This window comes from Elgaria multicarinata, chromosome 5 (assembly GCF_023053635.1).
Source record: "Elgaria multicarinata webbii isolate HBS135686 ecotype San Diego chromosome 5, rElgMul1.1.pri, whole genome shotgun sequence".
NCBI lineage: Eukaryota > Metazoa > Chordata > Lepidosauria > Squamata > Anguidae > Elgaria > Elgaria multicarinata.
Window position 1 is genome coordinate 134249100 of NC_086175.1, and position 19366 is coordinate 134268465.

At 46.5% G+C, this 19366-nt stretch overlaps 1 protein-coding gene across 2 annotated transcripts in view; it reads right to left on the reverse strand.

Moving 5' to 3' along the window:
• Nucleotides 1-8547: 8547 nt before the first annotated feature.
• Nucleotides 8548-19366, reverse strand: part of P2RY2 (purinergic receptor P2Y2) — a 43112-nt gene continuing 32293 nt past the window's right edge. The window contains exons 1-2 of one of the 2 annotated variants that reach the window (XM_063127882.1): nt 12432-12549; nt 8548-10338 (exon numbers count right to left, since the gene is read on the reverse strand). In XM_063127882.1, coding sequence (XP_062983952.1) covers nt 9270-10334 — 1065 coding nt within the window. In that variant the 5' untranslated portion in view covers nt 10335-10338; nt 12432-12549 and the 3' untranslated portion in view covers nt 8548-9269. Of the gene's footprint in view, nt 10339-12431; nt 12550-19366 lie in introns of those variants that run through there. The other variant, XM_063127881.1, reaches the window with a different exon arrangement.

Consider the following 19366-nt stretch of genomic DNA (forward strand, 5'->3'; position numbering starts at 1 on the left):
AGCACCTGGTGAAAGTCCTTCTTCATCACAATTAAAGCTGCAGGAGTCCTGCCCTCTTTTGTATCTGTTCACTCTGAAGGCAGGGCTCCTGCAGCTTTAACTGTTGCAATTAAGTGGGACTTTCACCAGGTGCTGCATGCATACAGATGACACCTGCTGAAATTCCCTTTTCTATGCAACTGCTCAAGATACAAGAGCCCTGTCCTCCTTTCCATATGGTCACCCTAACAGCACCAGAGGCATGGAGATTATCTTTGAAATCTGCGAACTCCAGCTCGGAGAATGGCATGTATTTTGCCGTGGGTTGTCTTGGCATGCATCTGGTTGCACAAATAACGTCACCCGTCGTCCTAAACACAATCTCAAAAATATATATCGGCCCAATCAAGAAGCAGCAGGCCCAGGCTAGCCAATACGCAACCACAGGTGTGACAAGTGAACACAGGCCGGAGGCTGTAGTTGTAATCTACTACGGTTGCTATGGAGATGTTTGGCAGGCTCAGGCCTAATGATTCAACAGGCCCGGTTTTGGGGCCTGCAGGTTATTATGTTTCCCCTTTTCTTGGTTCCTGCTTCGGGTTTAGGTGTGTCAGCCTCTTGCACTACAAACACACCCGGAAACTGCAGGACAACTTTCCAAATCATGTGGAAATTACAGACATTTTTTTCTCTGTGATGTTTTCTTCACACCTCCACACGAATTCCAGCCAGGCCAGGAAGTTTTTACACCCCCAACTCTCCTTACAGTATTTACAGACGGCTGGAAGAACTTGATCTTTTCGTCCAGATCAAATCAGACAGACTAATATCTGAGGCCCTTTGTCACAGGGATTGTTGCTGCTGTTTCTGATTAGCAACAGAAAGAAACATCTATTGTTTTGCTCATGAGGCCTGCTGCTCCCACATGATCTGAGGTTTAAAGGCTTTGTGCTTATAAGTGTACATTGGTTAGGGCACATTTCGCATGCCACAGTGATTGAATGGCGTTGTGTCATTTAGTGCAACCCTATTTTTAAATCTGGACTATGAAGAAAAACATTTTTTTTTTATGTCTGGCTTTCTTAAAAATAATAATCTCTCGTACCCCTCTGCAAAAGGTGCTTTATTCGAAAGCAGACCCAAAGAGGTGGCCCCACACCGCTTTTTTGGGTGAAGAATCTGTCCGGGATTGGATTTCCATTATCCACAGTTTTAGATTCGCCCACAGAAGAAGATATTGCAGAAGATTGTTAAATGTCAAGGCCCACCACCTGGACTTTGGCAGGGCATTTTGTGGGGTGACTTGATTGCCAATTAGTGGCTAAATTGGTTGTACAGATAATCTGTTGTATATATATGTCCAGTGTTTGAATGTGCCTTACTTCTCTCCTGTGTATGCTCTGTTGCTGTGAGTATTGTGTTATGTGCCGTGTATGCTGTAAATATATTTTTATCAACCTAAGTTAAAACCTCAGTAAATGTTATTGAAGAATTCAAGCCTTCTGTGGTTTCTAGTTATCTTCGCTGTCTTTGGCTGTGTCTCCGCACATTAAATCTTCCAGCTGTCTTCTCTCTAACAAGAGAAACTTAGCTACCTCGACAGAATCGGAGATTAAGGGAACAGTCCTATGGCCCATAGGCAAAGTCTGGGGGGCATAGGATAATTTAGATTCCTGGATCCGAGGTCGAAGTCAGCGCTCCGATGTCGGACCCAGGAATCAAAGTTCCCCTCCCCTCTACCAGTGGCCTTTCCGAGCTCATGATGTATCCTTGGGTTTTCCCTTTCCTCCCATTCTGATGTGCTCCAGCTAGACAGGCAAAAAACACCCATCTAGCCAAAATTCAGAGCCGGAGGAGCGCAGAGGTTCAGAGGCTTATGCCCATCCTGATAACTTCGCACCCTGATAGCCCAATCCAATGCACCTGTAATCAAAGTAAGCCCCACTGAATGCAATGGAACTTGCTCCCAAGTAAACTTGCTGAAGAATCAGCAAAAATGATTTGGAGAAACAAAGTTAGGGGAGGGGTGAAACCATTTCTCCTTGAATGACCGGGTCAATTTCATGCCTTTTTTTGTCGAATTACTGTTTCTCCCCAGTCCTAACCTCAGTTGCATGTTATTCTTTGTGAGAGATTATATGTTTTCAACGAACCAGAATAGCAAGCAGGCTCTCTAATTTTACTGTGTGTGTTTATTTATTGTATTGATTTTTGGTGCCTGTCCTGTCCCGCTCTCTCTCACACACTCACACATAAACACACGCACACACACACACTGATTTCGAGGAGCAAAATAGCATTCCCATTTTGAGCTTTATCACACCAGCATTATACTGTGCATTCACTGAGAATTACATGCAAAGGATTCCGATGTTTTCTGCTTTATAATCTGCTTTTACTGTGAAGTACTCTGATGCGTCCTGCTGTGACTACGCTGCTTCCCTAAAAGAAGCGCCGGAAATAGAATTGCGGAAAGAGCGACTCTTCTTACTCCCCCACAATCCCAAGGCTAATTTTAAAATACTTCCATGTCCTTCTCCAAGGGGCCACTGGGGGCGCAGAAGGATGATTTTTAAACTTCAAATTAAACAAAGGCTTACATCTGTGTACGTTTTAAAGATAAAGACATCAAAATTGGCACAGTAATAGATATTAAGGAGGGCTTTCAGCACACCGAATTTGAATCAGATTGGGTCATCTGTTGATTTTTAATGATTTTTTTACATTCCCCCCCTTAAACCCCTTTCTTGTTATGCAAAGGATCTTAGGAGGGCTGCCACCCAGGGTGTGATTTAGCTAACAACAGCAACAGCTGTACGCTATGGAGTTAATTCCAGGGAAATGGATATGTGAGATGAAGCTCTTTGTGAGGGTTCCATAAATCCCTTTGCAGAATCCCCTAGCCCATGCCCAGAGCTACAGGTCCTATGAAGTTTTTTGTCTGAGAACCAAGGCAATTAAATCACTTTTAGTGTAGACAACGAAGTAGGCAGAAGGTAACTCTGGATCTGCTTGGTGTTCTGTGGGTGATTTGAAGTAGATCAGTGAGGATTTCTGACTCTTAGGGTACAATCCTATGTAGGGTGACCCTATGAAAAGGAGGACAGGGTGTCTGTATCTTTAACAGTTGCACAGAAAAGGGAATAGCAGCAGGTGTCATTTGTATATATGGAGAACCTGGTGAAATACCCTCTTCATCAACACAGTTAAAGCTGCAGGAGCTATACTAGAGTGACCAGCTTTAAAAGAGGGCAGGGCGCTTGCAGCTTTCACTGTTGTGATGAAGAGGAAATTTCACCAGGTTCCCCAGGGCGGAAGGACGTCTCCCCCATGCTCCAGCCACCCTGCATTTCTGCTAGACAGGTGATTTCTCCCGTCTAGCAGCAGCACTTTGGAGGGAGACAGAAGGAGGCTGAGACAGCAAATGGATAGGTTGTAGTGCAGCCGCCCTGGTCCCCTCCGCGCACCTGGGAACGCCCCCTTTTTGCTCCACGTTCGGACTTCCGGAACGCGCCTGGAAGAGAGAGGGAGAATGTATGGGTGAACGGGGTGCATGGGGTCTTTGAGTGAATGCATTTGTTCATGCGTGTGCTTGTTTGGAGTGAGTGATGCTGAGTGTGTGTGTGCGCGCGCGTGTGAGTTGGGGGGGATGATTTGGAGGTGATATTCCTATTAAATAATGCGTTTTAGACCCATAGACGTTCCTTTCCAATTTGTTTGCTATAATTGGCATGACGTATTTCTTGCACTTTAAAATAAATTTAGCAGTTTCAAGTTTTGTGCTTCTTATTTTTTCCAGGAAATATCTGTTCTTAAAAATCAAAGTTGGCATTTTTGGGGGAGGGCGGGTATGAAAGTAGCTCACCTTGCCTAGGGCGCAAAATAGTCTGGCATCGGCCCTGTTCGCAAACCCACTCACCAAACAGCCATGCACCTGACGAGTGGGTCCGGCAGCTTCCCCTGCCCATAGCGAGCTGCCATTTTACGTAGAAATGGTGGCTTTGGGATTTCCGGAAATCTAATGTTGCGCAAATGGCAACCGTAGAGGGGGCATTTATGCAACATTACATACCTATCTTCATGTAAGAACAGAGCTTCGTGGATTTAACACTTAGAATCATAGAATTGTTGAGTTGGAAGGGACCACAAAGATCAACTAGTCCAACCTTCTGCAATGTGCAGGAAAACCAATTACCGTCCAGACTCTTCTTAAAAACCTCCAGAGATGGAGAACCCACAACCTCCTTAGGTAGACTGTTCCACTATTGTACAGATCTTACTGTCAGGAAGGGTTTTTTTCTCCTTATATTTAATTGAAATCTAGGTAGCTGTAACTTATACCCATTATTTCTCATCTTAATTTCTGTGGCCATGGAAAATAGTTCTTAACTGTCTTCCCTGTGACACTCCTGCATTGAGCAGGGGGTTGGACTCGATGGCCTTATAGGCCCCTTCCAACTCTACTATTCTATGATTCTATGTACCTGAACAATGCTAAAATGTCTACCCTCCATGTTCTTTTCTCCAGACTGATCATCCCAAGTTCCTTCAGCCTGTCTTCATAGGGCCTGTCCTCAAGTCCCTTGGACACAACCACAATAGATTGGTTTGAGTTTTCCAAAATATCTGAGATTTTATTCTTTATTTTCTGCAAAACACGTCAGTCATGTCATAAGTCAATCAATGCTAACTGAATCGTCGGGAAGGAAGTCCTTTCCCCCATGTCCTCCTCTGAATGTTGCCAACTTTCTTTCTAGCTGTGGCGCTCCCAGGCTTTCCGAACAGCTGTATAGCTGGCAGAAATTTAGCAGGTGAAACTTTTCATATCGCTTCATCTCCACACACACCAATAACATCTCCTCCTGCTATCTTCCTGCCAATTGGACAGCTGAAGAAGGCACAGCAGCACGTCTAGTTTAAAAAAGATGGCAACTCTTATTATACCAGCCTAAAACTCGGTTATGTGAAATGTTACTGGCATGTCTCCATCGTACCTGTATACCCCTCCTAGATCTGTCATTGTTATCATTAATAATAATAATTTTATTTAAAATATCAGTAGGCCCTTTTCCTTTCAAAAGAGCATGCCATATTGAAAAATAACAGATCATAAAAAATCATATGACAAAACAGCAAACAATAATTATATATATAAAAAAACACAGAGCAAAAGCAACTCATTCAGCCAAATGCCTGCTGAAATAAAATAAATATTACAGCCCTTGTGCAGTTTTAGCCTTGGTGTGTGGGGTGTGTGTGGGGGTGGAATAGGGACTTCTATACAGGAAAAAGCCAGAGATAGTTGACTCCTCATGTCAAAAGATTCCAATTGACCTAGATCTAATTTCCTGCAATGTGGGTGTAGGAACTAGAACTTGAAAACTTGACTGCAACTGGTATGTGGGCTGAGGCACGGAGAGGCACAACCTCACGTTCCAGACTATGAAGGTCATTATAGGTCAAAACAAGCACCTTGAATTGGTCCTGGGAACACACTGAGCGCTACAGCAGTCAGCAGAGGGGATGCATGATAATTTCATTTAGGTTCACAAATCATGTGAGCATGCGCCCCTGAATGCAATTGTAAGCAGGACAGCGTGCTCTCTGAAAACTCTTGAACTTCTGTTTGCACACACACACAAAAACCATCATTATTATTATTATTATTATTATTATTATTATTATTATTAAAAATACACATTTTAAAAGTGTGCATTTTTTTAAAAAAGTGTGCATTTTTGTAGTGCTTTCAAAAAATGCATTTCCCATTTGAAATGCACACTTTTCTGGTTTGATTGAAATGAAAAAAAAAAAGCAAACATGGTAAACGGGGTCAAATGAGCTTCAGATTGGTGTTCAGAAAATCTGGGCAATCCCAGAAATTGCTTCTCCACCCATCCCTACTGAGCAGAATGTGTTTTGCACTGGTGAAACCTGCTAAGCCACCTTGAAAGGCAGCCCCACGGAAAATGCCTGGCAGTAGTCTAGCCTGGAGGTTACAAAACATGGGTGCAGGGCCGGTGCCAGGCTATTTTGCGCCCTAGGCAAGGCGAACTACTTGCACACACACCCCAAAATTGTGCGGAAGTCCGAACGTGTGCGCTGAGTGGAGAGCTGGGACTGGCTCGCTTCGATTTGGGACCGAGCCGTCTGGAATTCACCGGGACTTACTTCCGTGCGAACGCAACCCGCTATGCAGCCTGGCGTCCCGATCCCCTCCGCACGTTTACTTGGGGGAATAAGGCTTCCGAGTAAGGAGGCATAGGTGGATCAGGCCGCACTGGTGCCTCCAGGAAGCAGGAGAGTTTGCCTTGCGAGGAATCCACAAGACCCTCGCTTTCCTGGGGGAAGGGAGAGGGAGTCCCGCTTGCCCACCTGCCTGGACATCGCAGCCTTTTTGAGGAGACAGGCGAGGCGACCCGGTGCCCTTTCCTCGGGAGTAAGGCAGAGGCTGGCTTGGGCCAGGGTCGAGCTTGCCACGTGCTTTTTTTTCTTCTGGCGGCGGCGGCGGCGGCCTCCAGGCTCTGGGAGGGCGGCTTCCAGGCGGAAGTCTGAACGTGGAGCACCCCACCCCACCCCAGCGTCCCTGGCTTTGCTTCAGCTGGGCGGGTGCAGGGCACCATATCGCCCACCCAGGCCCAGCTGAAACCTTGGGCTGGGCCAGCTCACAGCCAACAACGCGCGTGAGTGCTGCACGGCGCCCCTCTTAGCTTGGCGCTCTAGGTGGCCGCCTGAGTGGCCTCTATGGTAGCCCCGGCCCTGCATGGGTGAGCATAGCAAGGTCTTCTCCACCCAGAAATGGGCTGGGGCCAGCAAGAGGGTTAAATCAGTGGTGAGAAACTAGGTGGCCTTCCAGATGTTGGACTACAACTCCCATCTCACTGACCATTTGCTGTGCTGGTAGGTGAGGAGCCCGGCATCTGGAGGGCCATAGGTTTCCGTCCCATGTTTAAATGATAGGGAATACTCAAAGCCACTGCCGCAACTAGCTCCTTGAAAAGGAAAAGCAAGCTGCTCAGATGTGTCATGAGAATGGTGGTATCTCCCAGGATCATACTGGCCTTCCACTCTTCCTGCAAGGAATTCAGGGCAAAATACGTGGGACTCATTTTATCCTCACTGCAACCCTGTGAGGAAGGTCAGGGTGAGAGAGAAAGGCTTGCTCAGGGTTACCCAGTGAACCTTATGGCTGAGCAAGGATTTGAATCCAGGTCTTGCCAGTCGAATCGGTAGTCTCCCGGAGGGTTGTCAACTTGCCAGGAAAAGAAAAGAAAAAAAGAGTGGTGGTGGTGGTGGGAATCAGCCCTGGGGCTGTTCCTGTGCTTTTGACAGAAGTTTAATCGGCAGAAATCACTAGGTGACGCTTGTAAACGCATGGCAGTAAACACGATATCCTGCAAATCCTGCTATTAGTGGCTGCAGAGGCTGGTTCAAAAGTTCCATCCAAACAGCAGATCAAAGGCATGTCTAGACGGGGCGATATCCTGGGATCGTCCCTGTGCATCCACATGACGCACAGGGGATCCCGGGAGCAGGCAGGGAAAATCCCTGCATTACTCCGGGATATTGCCCTACGCTTTTGTCCCGGTTTTTCCCGCGGTCCCGAGATGATCCCGAGACCACGGGACGTGTGGGCCGCTGTCCTGTTTGTCCCGGCTCCTCGCGAGTAACCTAGAGGAGACGGGAACATGGAGCTGTTCAGGAGCTCTATGCCCATCGGGGGGTGGGGGGCATGGGTGGTGGCGGGTTTTTTTGCTTTTGTTTTGAAGTACCTTTATCGTTGGAGAGCTCCTGTGCTCATTTTCGATGAAAAAATAATAATAATGGCAGGTGCGACGTCCTCTTCCTTCGCGTGCCGCGTGTAGACTGAGCGGAAGGATCTGGCGATCAGCATATCGCGAGATCCTCCCGCTCCATCCATGTCCGGTGCCAGACTATTTTGCACCCTAGGCAAGGCGTGCTACTTGCACCTCCCCCCCCCCCAAAATTGCCAACTTCGATTCAGCTGTTGAAGAAGAGTTTCTGAACTATTATATTTTCCTTTTATTCTGCTTTTTTCTTAAAACAGCTAATTTGTATAAAGTTGTGACCCTTGAAGGTCAGGACTGCGCCCCTCTGAGGTTTGCGCCCTGGGCGGCTGCCTAGTTGGCCTAATGGTAGCGCCAGCCCTGACTCCACCCCCCCTGGCGTAGACATGCCCAAAGAGACACAAAACTGTTTCTGGACTGTATCACTTCAGATTGCATATGGGCGATTTCAAGGCTGAATGTTTTCTTCAAATACTTAAAAGGTTGTCACACAGAGGAGGGCCAGGATCTCTTCTCAATCCTCCCAGAGTGCAGGACACGGAATAATGGGCTCAAGTTAAAGGAAGCCAGATTCCAGCTGGACATCAGGAAAAACTTCCTGACTGTTAGAGCAGTATGACAATGGAATCAGTTACCTAGGGAGGTGGTGGGCTCTCCCACACTAGAGGCCTTCAAGAGGCAGCTGGACAGGGATGCTTTAGGGTGGATTTAGGGTGGATTCCTGCTTTGAGCAGGGGGTTGGACTCAATGGCCTTCCAACTCTGCTATTCTATGATTCTATGATTCTTCAACATAAAAACTGCCCCCTAGATGCTAAATGGGGAAAGGTCCAGTTGGGTCTAGTTTTCTGCATATTTGGACTTTTAGCATTCACACATGTAACTCCCCTCTACCTGCAAACTGAAATTGTGCACAATGTTACCCTGTGATGCACTGTTTGTGGTAGACTGGACTGAAGCCCAGTGCTTTATCCGCTATACCACATTGCTTCTCACTGCACAGATGGCCTTGTTTATTCCAGCTTCCGATAAATTGCCTTTTGTAGAACAAACACTCCCTTTGCAGCCATTTGGGTAACTAGGGTACTGTCAGTGGAGGCTGGTGACTCCGATGTGAGTATGATGGTGAAGCACCTTGAATGGCTCCTTTAGCATTCTGACTGGTTCTGGCTGAAACCTGATTCACCACCCCACTGATGTCGGAGCCACCAGCCTTCACTGGTTTCTATTGTACTGTTCTACGGCTTGCCAGGTGGGACAACGTCTTTACTAGTACCTTTCCTTAAAACAAAAGTGCATAGGAAAAGTGATATGTTCACATGGACACCCCTGTTGTACCATTTCCTGCCGATACAGGTTGAAAATACACTTCTAATGCCCCAGAGGTCAAGTACATAAACTCTCCTTCTTGCAGTATGAAAATCCTACCGACATAGATAGGTAGGTAATACTTTGCAGCCTGGATAGTCAGGAATATCTCCGGCTAAGTTTTCGTAGCTAGATGGTTTCTGGCCTGCATTTGGCAATTCGGTGTGTTGTCCGTGCCAGACTGGTTGGCGTCCTTCGCTGGCGTTTGGGGGCAGGCAAACTTCACAAATTTTTGCCCCGCTAAAAAGTACAAAATGGGGTCCAAGCAACTGTTCGTACTAGCCAACGGCCGGGTGACTTTATATGCCAAGTTGATGGCATTGAGGGTCGGACAGCTCAGGTCCCAGTTACGGAAGGAGTAATACAAGGTGCGAGTCACGTGGAAAGGCAAGAAGCAAACGATGAAGACCACCAAGACCATGATGATCATCTTGATGGACTTCTTCTTGGATCTGGACATGCGGGTGGTGCCACGGGTGGGCTGCAGAAGTTTGCGGGCCATCAGGCAGTAGCAGACAATGATGACCAGGAAGGGGATGCAGAACAGCAGGACAAGCATCACCGAACTATAGATGACGAACTGCCCAAAGAGGTCTTTCGCCGACGTGTCGTGGCAGGTGATGCCTTCGCACCGCTGACTGGTGGTGACGAAGAAGAGCACCGGGGACTGGCAGATAATAACGACCACCCAGACGATCCCTGACACCCAACGGGCGTAGCGGACTTGTCCCCACTCTAGGGATTTCAGTGGAAGGCAGATGCCCATGAAACGGTGGATGCTGATACAGAGCAGGAAGAGGATGCTGCAGTAGAGGTTGGTGTAGAAGAGGAAGCGGACAATCTTGCACAAGCCCACGCTGAACGGCCAGTTGTCCTCCATGGCGTAGTAGTAGACCAGGAGCGGTAGCGAGACCACGTAGAGGGTGTCAGACACGGCCAGGTGGAACATGTAGGTGGTGGAGGCATTCCAGGTCTTGATCCTGAAGATGAAGATGTAAAGAGCCAGCAAGTTGAGGCAAAGGCCCACCACGAACACGAGGCCGTAGGAGACGGGCAGGAGGATGTACTTGAAATCCTCGTCAAACTTGCACTTGTAGGTGTTGTCTTCATTGCTGCAGTTGGCCTTGAAGGAGCTGGCGTTGGAGGTCAAGGCTTGCAGCAGGAGCGTGACGTTCGCCATAGCACTGCGAAAACCAGAAAGGAAGTCACAAGTGAGCAACGGGGGCAGTTCAGTATATTCATCTTATGATAGGCTATAGTCATAGAATCATAGGATAGTAGAGTTGGAAGGGGTCTATAAGGCCATCAAGTCCAACCCCCTGCTCAATGCAGGAATCCACCCTAAAGCATCCCTGGCAGATGGTTGTCCAGGTATGCTTTTCACAAGGAGATACTGGTCTGTGAAGGCATGGCTGAACCCATGGCACTGACAACCCAGCCCAACAAAAGGGAGGTTTATACAATGATAAATAGTGCAGAGTGAGTGGATGAGGAGTATCTTTTCTTTCCTCTTTAATTGTACAACCAGGGTAGTAACACAGTAAAATGGATTGGCAGCACATTCAGGACAGAGGAAAGGATGTACACACCGTTGTTGTTCAACAGATGTTTCTCCTGGCTTTCAATCCGCAAGATAAACGAGGAGGAGACCAGCGACACCAAGAACAATCAAATATGTCAAATCATCTGATAAATCACAGAATCAGCAAGAAATCACAAGCCTAAAAGATGGTTTAAAACTGAGCAGAGCTGAGGATTGGCTAAGAATGCAGCAGCAGCAGCAGGAAGTGAGAGGCAGCTAAAGTACCACATTTCAAAAGACCCATTGGAATTGATGATGATGATGATGATGATATTATTATTATTATTATTATTATTATTATTATTATTATTAATAATAATCTTTCTTCTCCCTGGTTCTTGTGAACCGCCCAGAGAGCTTCGGCTATTGGGCGGTATAAAAATGAAATAAATAAATAAATAAATAAATAAATAAATAAATGTAACCTGGTCCAGAGAAGGTAATCCATGTGCAGAAATAGCCTTCCACATGCATATGAGGAACCATGAGCATGAAAGGGATGTACATGCAAGCATGCGTCTGAGAGCAGAATTTTTTGATCCCACCTCATTGCTTTACAATGGATGAGAGCGCTTGGATTTGGGATGCAGATCTGAAATGCACATGCTATTGTAAGTTGCAGTGAGTAATGTCAACTTCCCCATTGGGTAAATACATGGATATGTGTCCCGATTGTGGTTCTCGATACGTGCATGAAAACCTACTTCAACACATAGATAATAGAATCATAGAACAGCAGAGTTGGAAGGGGCCTACAAGGCCATCGAGTCCAACCCCCTGCTCAATGCAGGAATCCACCCTAAAGCATCCCCGACAGGTGGTTGTCCAGCTGCCTCTTGAAGGCCTCTAGGGTGGGAGAGCCCACCACCTCCCTAGGTAACTGGTTCTGTTACAGTTTCAAAATCTCATTGTCATACCGCTCTAACAGTCAGGAAGTTTTTCCTGATGTCCAGCTGGAATCTGGCTTCCTTTAACTTGAGCCCATTATTCCGTGCCCTGCACTCTGGGAGGATTGAGAAGGGGCCCTCCTCCGTGTGACAACCTTTTAAGTATTTGAAGAGTGCTATCATGTCTCCCCTCAATCTTTTCTTCTCCAGGCTAAACGTGCCCAGTTCTTTCAGTCTCTCTTCATAGGGCTTTGTTGCCAGACCCCTGATCAACCTGGTTGCCCTCCTCTGAACACGCTCCAGCTTGTCTGCATCCTTCTTGAATTGTGGAGCCCAGAACTGGACACAATACTGTAGACGAGGCCTAACCAGGGCCGAATAGAGAGGAACCAGTACCTCACATGATTTGGAAGCTATACTTCTATGAATGCAGCCCAAAATAGCATTTGCCTTTCTTGCAGCCATATCACACTGTTCCCTCATATTCAGCTTGTGATCTACAACAATTCCAAAATCCTTCTTGCTTGTAGTATTGCTGAGTCTAGTATCCCCCATCTTGCAACTGTGCATTTGGTTTCTATTTCCTAAATGTAGAACTTGGCATTTATCCCTATGAAATTTCATTCTGCTGTTTTCAGCCCAGCACTCCAGCCTATCAAGATCCCTTTGAAGTTTGTTTCTGTCTTCCAGGGTATTAGCTATCCCACCCAATTGTGTGTCATCTGCAAATTTGATCAGCGTTCCCTGTATCAATTCAGATATTTCTGTTTTATTACACAAAGCATACACAGCCATCAATAATACTCACAAGCTTTCTGTATTTGAAATTCTCCATCAAAGTCAACAAGGCGAAACCAAAACCCACGGCTCTTATATTATATTTCTCTTTTGAACATGAACCTCCCAGCCAATAAGCTTTTGCGACAGTCCGTTGGCCTGGCATTGCATATTATACAAATGAACATGACTAAACTATCTCTTTGCTTTCTGAGAATTGCACAAGTAAAATTCTTTCATTGTACAATTAAAATTCTTTCATTGCTTGTAATCCTGTCTTTTAAATGACTCTTTCCGGGTTCAGGAGAAAAGTTTGCGTTTTAATTATTAACTCTCAGGAGGTGCTGGCCAGCTGTTGCAATGAATGGGAGGATGCAAAGCAAACAGGCCAGTTTAACTGCATAAGTTGCAAGCTTTGCATTCAGGCTGATTCCTGGACGTTACAGTCACAACACTGAGGAAGCCTCTTACTAGGTCAAGCAGTAAGACATTTAGGGCAGGCTGGCTCAATAGTTTGAGTAACAGATGATCCAACAGACCCTTGCACATCTAGGAACTGACGTAACTAAATGTGCTTCCGGATGAGGCTTTTGATGTGCAATGGCCCTGACTCCTTCACGGAATTTTACAGGGTGTGTGTGTGTGTCCAGATGTCATTTTCATTCACTTTGTAACCCTCCTATATTTCATAGAATCATAGAATCATAGAATAGCAGAGTTGGAAGAGGCCTACAAGGCCATCGAGTCCAACCCCCTGCTCAATGCAGGAATCCACCCTAAAGTAGGGCAACCATATGAAAAGGAGCACAGGGCTCCTGTATCTTTAACAGTTGCATGGAAAAGGGAATCTCAGCAGGTGTCATTTGTATATATGGGGAACTTGGTGAAATCTCCTCTTCATTGCACTAGTTAAAGCTGCAGGTGCCCTGCCCTCTTTTAAATCTGGTCGCTCTAGTATAGCTCCTGCACCTTTAACTGTTGTGATGAAGAGGGAATTTCACCAGGTTCTCCGTATATACAAATGACACCTGCTGAAATTCCCTTTTCTATGCAACTGTTAAAGATACAGGAGCCCTGTCCTCCTTTTCATATGGTCACCCTACCTAAAGCATCCCTGACAGATGGTTGTCCAGCTGCCTCTTGAAGGCCTCTAGGGTGGGAGAGCCCACAACCTCCCTAGGTAACTGGTTCCATTGTCGTACTGCTCTAACAGTCAGGACGTTTTTCCTGATGTCCAGCTGGAATCTGGCTTCCTGTAACTTGAGCCTGTTATTCCATGTCCTGCACTCTGGGAGGATCGAGAAGAGATCCTGGCCCTCTTCTGTGTGACAACCTTTTAAGTGTTTGAAGAGTGTTCTCATGTCTCCCCTCAATCTTCTCTTCTTCAGGCTAAACAGGCCCAGTTCTTTCAGTCTCTCTTCATAGGGCTTTGTTTCCAGACCCTTGATCATCCTGGTTGCCCTCCTCTGAGCACGCTCCAGCTTGTCTGCATCCTTCTTGAATCGTGGAGCCCAGAACTGGATGCAAAACTCTAGATGAGGCCTAACCAGGGCCGAATAGAGAGGAACCAGTACCTCACGCGATTTGGAAGCTATACTTCTATTAATGCAGCCCAAAATAGCATTTGCCTTTCTTGCAGCCATATCGCACTGTTGGCTCATATTCAGCTTGTGATCTACAACAATTCCAAGAACCTTCTCGTTTGTAGTATTGCTGAGCCAAGTATTCCCCATCTTGTAACTGTGCATTTGGTTTCTGTTTCCTAGATGTAGAACTTGGCATTTATCCCTATTAAATTTCATTCTGTTGTTTTCAGCTCAGCACTCCAGCCTATCAAGATCACTTTGATAGCCTATCAAGATCATTTTTCCCATCACTTCCTCCATCTTTAAGAAAGAGCTGCACAAGGTCTTCTCGTTGGTAAGAATGGGAGTTCTCAACCCAGAAGCATCAAATTCCTCCCTGTGAACCTTTCCACTACCATCCTGCGATATCCAGTGGTGCAGTAATAAATTTTGCAGGCACCCGTAGTGACAATCTCTATAGCCACACTCTCTCTTTCAAAATGCTAGAATCCGGGGTCATCCCATGAAGCTGATGGGTGGGAGATCCAGGACAAATAAAAGGAAGGACTTCTTCACATAGCGCAGAGTTAAATTATGGAAATCACTACTACAGGATGTGGTGATGGCCACCAATTTGGATGGCTTCAGAAGGGGGTGATTAAATTCCTGGAGGCAAAGGCTATCCATGGCTACTAGCCCTGATGGCTATGTGCTACCTCCAGTATTCAAGGCAGTAAACCTGTGTGCACCAGTTGCTGGGGAACATGGGTGGAAGGGTGCTGTTGCACCATGTCCTGCTTGTTCATCCCTGGTCAACGGCTGGTTGGCCACTGTGTGAACAATGCTGGACTAGATGGACCCTTGGTCTGATCCAGCATGGCACTTCTTCATGGCACTTTGAAGCGGATTATCCTCCCAGAGTGCAGGACACAGAATAACAGGCTCAAGTTAAAGGAAGCCAGATTCCAACTGGACATCAGGAAAAACTTCCTGACTGTTAGAGCAGTACGACAATGGAATCAGTTACCTAGGGAGGTTGTGGGCTCTCCCACACTAGAGGCATTCAAGAGGCTGCTGGACAACCCTCTGCCAGGAATGCTTTAGGGTGGATTCCTGCATTGAGCAGGGGGTTGGACTTGATGGCCTTGTAGGCCCTTTCCAACTCTGCTGTTCTATGTTCTTAGAAAATGCAGATAGCTATGTTGATCCATCCATCCATATCTATCTGTCTGTCTCTATGTGTGTGGGATCGTTCTCAACAATATATTGTTGTTTGGAAAATCCATCCCCACCCAGCTACTGAGAGGATTGCAGCTAATCTCAGGGGGATCAGGGAAGCCTGGAGTGAGTGGGAGGTGATGCCATTATCCCTGCTAATCCAAAGTTCCCAGCACTTCGATCCTGTGATCCCCGCCTTCACTACGCCACTGGTGACATCTCCAAAGATTCCGTGTGAGTTACTAAAATCAGGGCGGAGCTCTCAGGAAGATACAAGAAAGCAATACAATCATCTTTTAACACCTTTTGAACTCACAGCCCACAAAGCCACAAGGCGTTCAAAACCTCGAAGCCACAGAAAATTCCCACGGTCATCAAACTTGTCAAGCTGGAAATTAGTTTTGAGCCAACGCGCTGACACCAACTGCTGGACCACTTAGCCATCAAAGATCCCCCTTATTCATAGTTGCGAACAGGTGGACATCCAGAGGGGTGCATAGTTCAGAGGCGGAGCGCATGGTTTGTATGCAGAAGGCGCCAGTTTCAGTCCCCAGTTAAAAGGACCTCAGGTGACAGATTATGTAATGTCAGTAAAATAAGGAGGCCCCTATTGAGTTTACTGTTTTGCTCTTTCACATTTGGTTTATTTAACACCCTTGCATTCATTTCGTTTGACACACACACACACGCATGCAAAAGAGGCGTCATGCAGACAAGGCCCTTGGAACGAAACAAAACTTTACTGGGAAAAAGACTAAACATTTTTGTTATCCCAATGAGACAGCTTGGAACAGAGTTCACCATGGTGCTGAGTGCTAAGGATCATTCTGAATAGATCTCATTATTTATGTATGTATGTATGTATGTATGTATATCATTTATATGCCGCCCCATAGCCGAAGCTCTCTGGGTGGTTTACAAAAGTTTGTTATTTTAGGCAGTGTTTTTATGCATTGGCTTTTGAGGTTCCACCATTATGTGATTTTGGTCAAGGAGGAGGGGGGGCATATCCCCTGAAGGAAAAAGGGGGACAAGAGATTTACCAGGGGCTTGTCAGAAAATAGGGAATGCTCCTAGATGTTATGATGATTTAATTTATACCTTGCCCTTTTTTCTTCTTGCAAGAAAGCCAAGGTGGCTTACATGGTCTTCCCCTTCCTCTCCATGTTATTATTTCTTTATGTTATTATTTATGTTTATATTATTATTATTATTATTATTATTATTATTATTTATGCTATTATTATTTATTATTTATGTGGTTATTTATTTATTAAAACATTTGTATCCCACCCCATATGACAAGGATCTCAGGGCGGCATACATAGGGTGACCATATGGAAAAGGAGGACAGGGCTCTTGTATCTTTAACAGTTGCATAGAAAAGGGAATGTCAGCAGGTGTCATTTGTATATATGGAGAACCTGGTGAAATTCCCTGTTCACCAAAACAGTTAAAGCTGCAGGAGCTATACTAGAGTGACCAGATTTAAAAGAGGGCAGGGCACCTGCAGCTTTAACTGTTGTGATGAAGAGGGAATTTCACTAGGTGCTGCATGCCTACAAATGACCCCTGCTGAAATTCCCTTTTCTTTGCAACTGTTAAAGAAACTGGAGCCCGGTCCTCCTTTTCATATGGTCACTCTACCTTTGCCATATCCTGGGGTAGTGAATTCCATAGCATCATGTGTAGGGTGACCTTATGAAAAGGAGGACAGGGATCCTGTATCTTTAACAGTTGCATAGAAAAGTGAATTTCTGCAGGTGTCATTTGTATATATGGAGAACCTGGTGAAATTCCCTCTTCATCACAACAGTTAAAGTGCAGGAGCTATACTAGAGTGACCAGATTTAAAAGAGGGCTGGGCACCTGCAGCTTTAACTGTTGTGATGAAGAGGGAATTTCACCAGGTTCTCCATATATGCAAATGACACCTGCAGAAATTCCCCTTTCAATACATCTGTTAAAGATACAGGAGCCCGGTCCTCCTTTTCATATGGTCGCCCTAGGCATACAGGTAAAATCATACAAACCATATGAAACAATAAATATACACAGCTAAAAACAAATTAAACTATTAACAAGCTAAAACCAGTAGGACGGCAGCAGCTCTTCCCAAGTTCCTCTTCCCAAATCAGATTGGGAAGAGAAGGCAGTGATGAATGCAACACGAGGCCGGACCCCTTGTGAATCAGGGAGGCTTCTCTGCTCTGCCAGAGGGCAAAGAACCGCCCCAAGACTTGGCAGTTGCGGGGAGGGAAGGAAGGGTCCACTGTGTCTCCCTGGAACATTACACCCCCTGCTCCCCGCACCTCCTAGTTTGACAACCACGGCGCTGTGCACCACCCCCAGCTCTTCAAGGCTGTCTCTCTCTAGCAGCGCGGAGGCTAAAAGAGAGACAAAAGGCCGTGTTCTCAGGGTACGGAGTTCTTTGCCAGATGCCACATTCCATCCTTGTGCAGCCGTGCAGAAGAAGCACACGGCCTTGTTACAGCACCATCTCTCCCAACAAAGCTAGCATTGTTCCACGGCGGCCCAGAACACCCCTGGCCTGTTGATTGTTGACATCGCTTGGCGCTGTGCAGCTATTGGGTTGCCGGGTTCCGAGAACTGGCCTTCTCCTTCCCCTTTCTTGCCTCGAAATGCCTCAGACAAGAGCAGCTCCCTTTGTGAGCGAAACCCGACCCGTCCCAAATAATTACTTGAGGCGGAGTGGAAGGAGACCTGCGGCAGGGCAGGCCAAGACCCCATGAAGTCTTCAGGGGACCCCTTTCCCCTGGGCATGGAGAGGAGGGCGCAGGTATCTGTGAAGAGTCATGAGCGGTCTTCATCCAGGGATCACAAGAATAAAATAAGGGACAAATAAAGTCCCCTGCTGCTCCCTCAAATAACTTTGATTTGCTTATTTTATATTTTATTTATTGACCACAATTTTTAGGCCATCGTTAAGGGTAGAATCCTGCCAGAACACCTGAGGAAATGCCGCCAGAACACCTGCATGGCGCCACCTCTCTTACCTTTTCTATGAAACCTTTACAGGGACGGGGAACATGTGCCTGCCAAATGTTGCTGTACACCAACTCCCATCAGTTCCAACCACTACATAGGAACATCAGATGGGCCACGCTGGATCAGTCCAAGGGTCCATCTAGTCCAGCACTCTGATCACACAGTGACCAACCAGCTCTTGACCAGGGACCCACAAGCAGGATATGAATACAACAGCATCCTCCTACCCATGTTCCCCAACTAATGGTAAGAACATAAGAAGAGCCCTGCTGGATAAGACCAAGGGTCCATCTAGTCCAGCACTCTGTTCACACAGGGGCCAACCAGCCATCGTCCAGGGACCAACAAGGCAGGACATGGTGCAACAGCACCCTCCCACCCATGTTCCCCAGCAACTGGTATATACAAGCTTTTATCCTTTCCAAATCTCCCACAACTCAACTTCATGGGCTGCGTAACCCTATACTTGTATAATACACTATGATGTTTGCAGTTTTATTTTCAAATCCTTGACTTTTTCTTTTAGAACAAACTATCGACCACAACTTGGGTGTCGAAGGTGTCTAGTTGGAGCTGGAGGCCTGGCGATATCTCACAGGCTCACACATACTCCTGGACCCCCGTCCATGGATCCACTGGCCATGATGGCTGGGGAAGATGGGGCTGGAGTCCAACATCTGGAAGGCCACCTGTTCCCCTCCCTGGCTTCAGCACAAGCTCTTTGCCTCCCCCTGATCTGCAGTATGCCAGATTGCTTGTGGAGGCGCAGGAGGCACGATGAAACGCGATCACCCAGGATCAGGGCCGTTGTGCGGCCCCTGCCCCATGGCAAGCCTGCACGATGCATGGAACTCTTAGCTGAACAGAGGCCCCGCCATTTGCTGTCTGCAAGGCACAACAGTACAAAGCAGGTGGGTTACATGGGGGCTGAGCCGCCTTAAGGTTGCCACTGTTTTTGACTTGCTCTGCTCTTGTGCCTTTCACCGCAGCAGAGAGAGAACTAGACAAAATTGCCATGAACTGCCATGGAGATTCAGACTACTGAGTGAAAGCTGAGTTTTAGTTAAATTTCAAGTTATCGGTGTATTTTCGAGGTATTTGTATTGCTGTATATATGTATGGATGCTTTCTTTTCATCTATTTGTCATGGCCTTTGGCTAGTACAATAAACTTT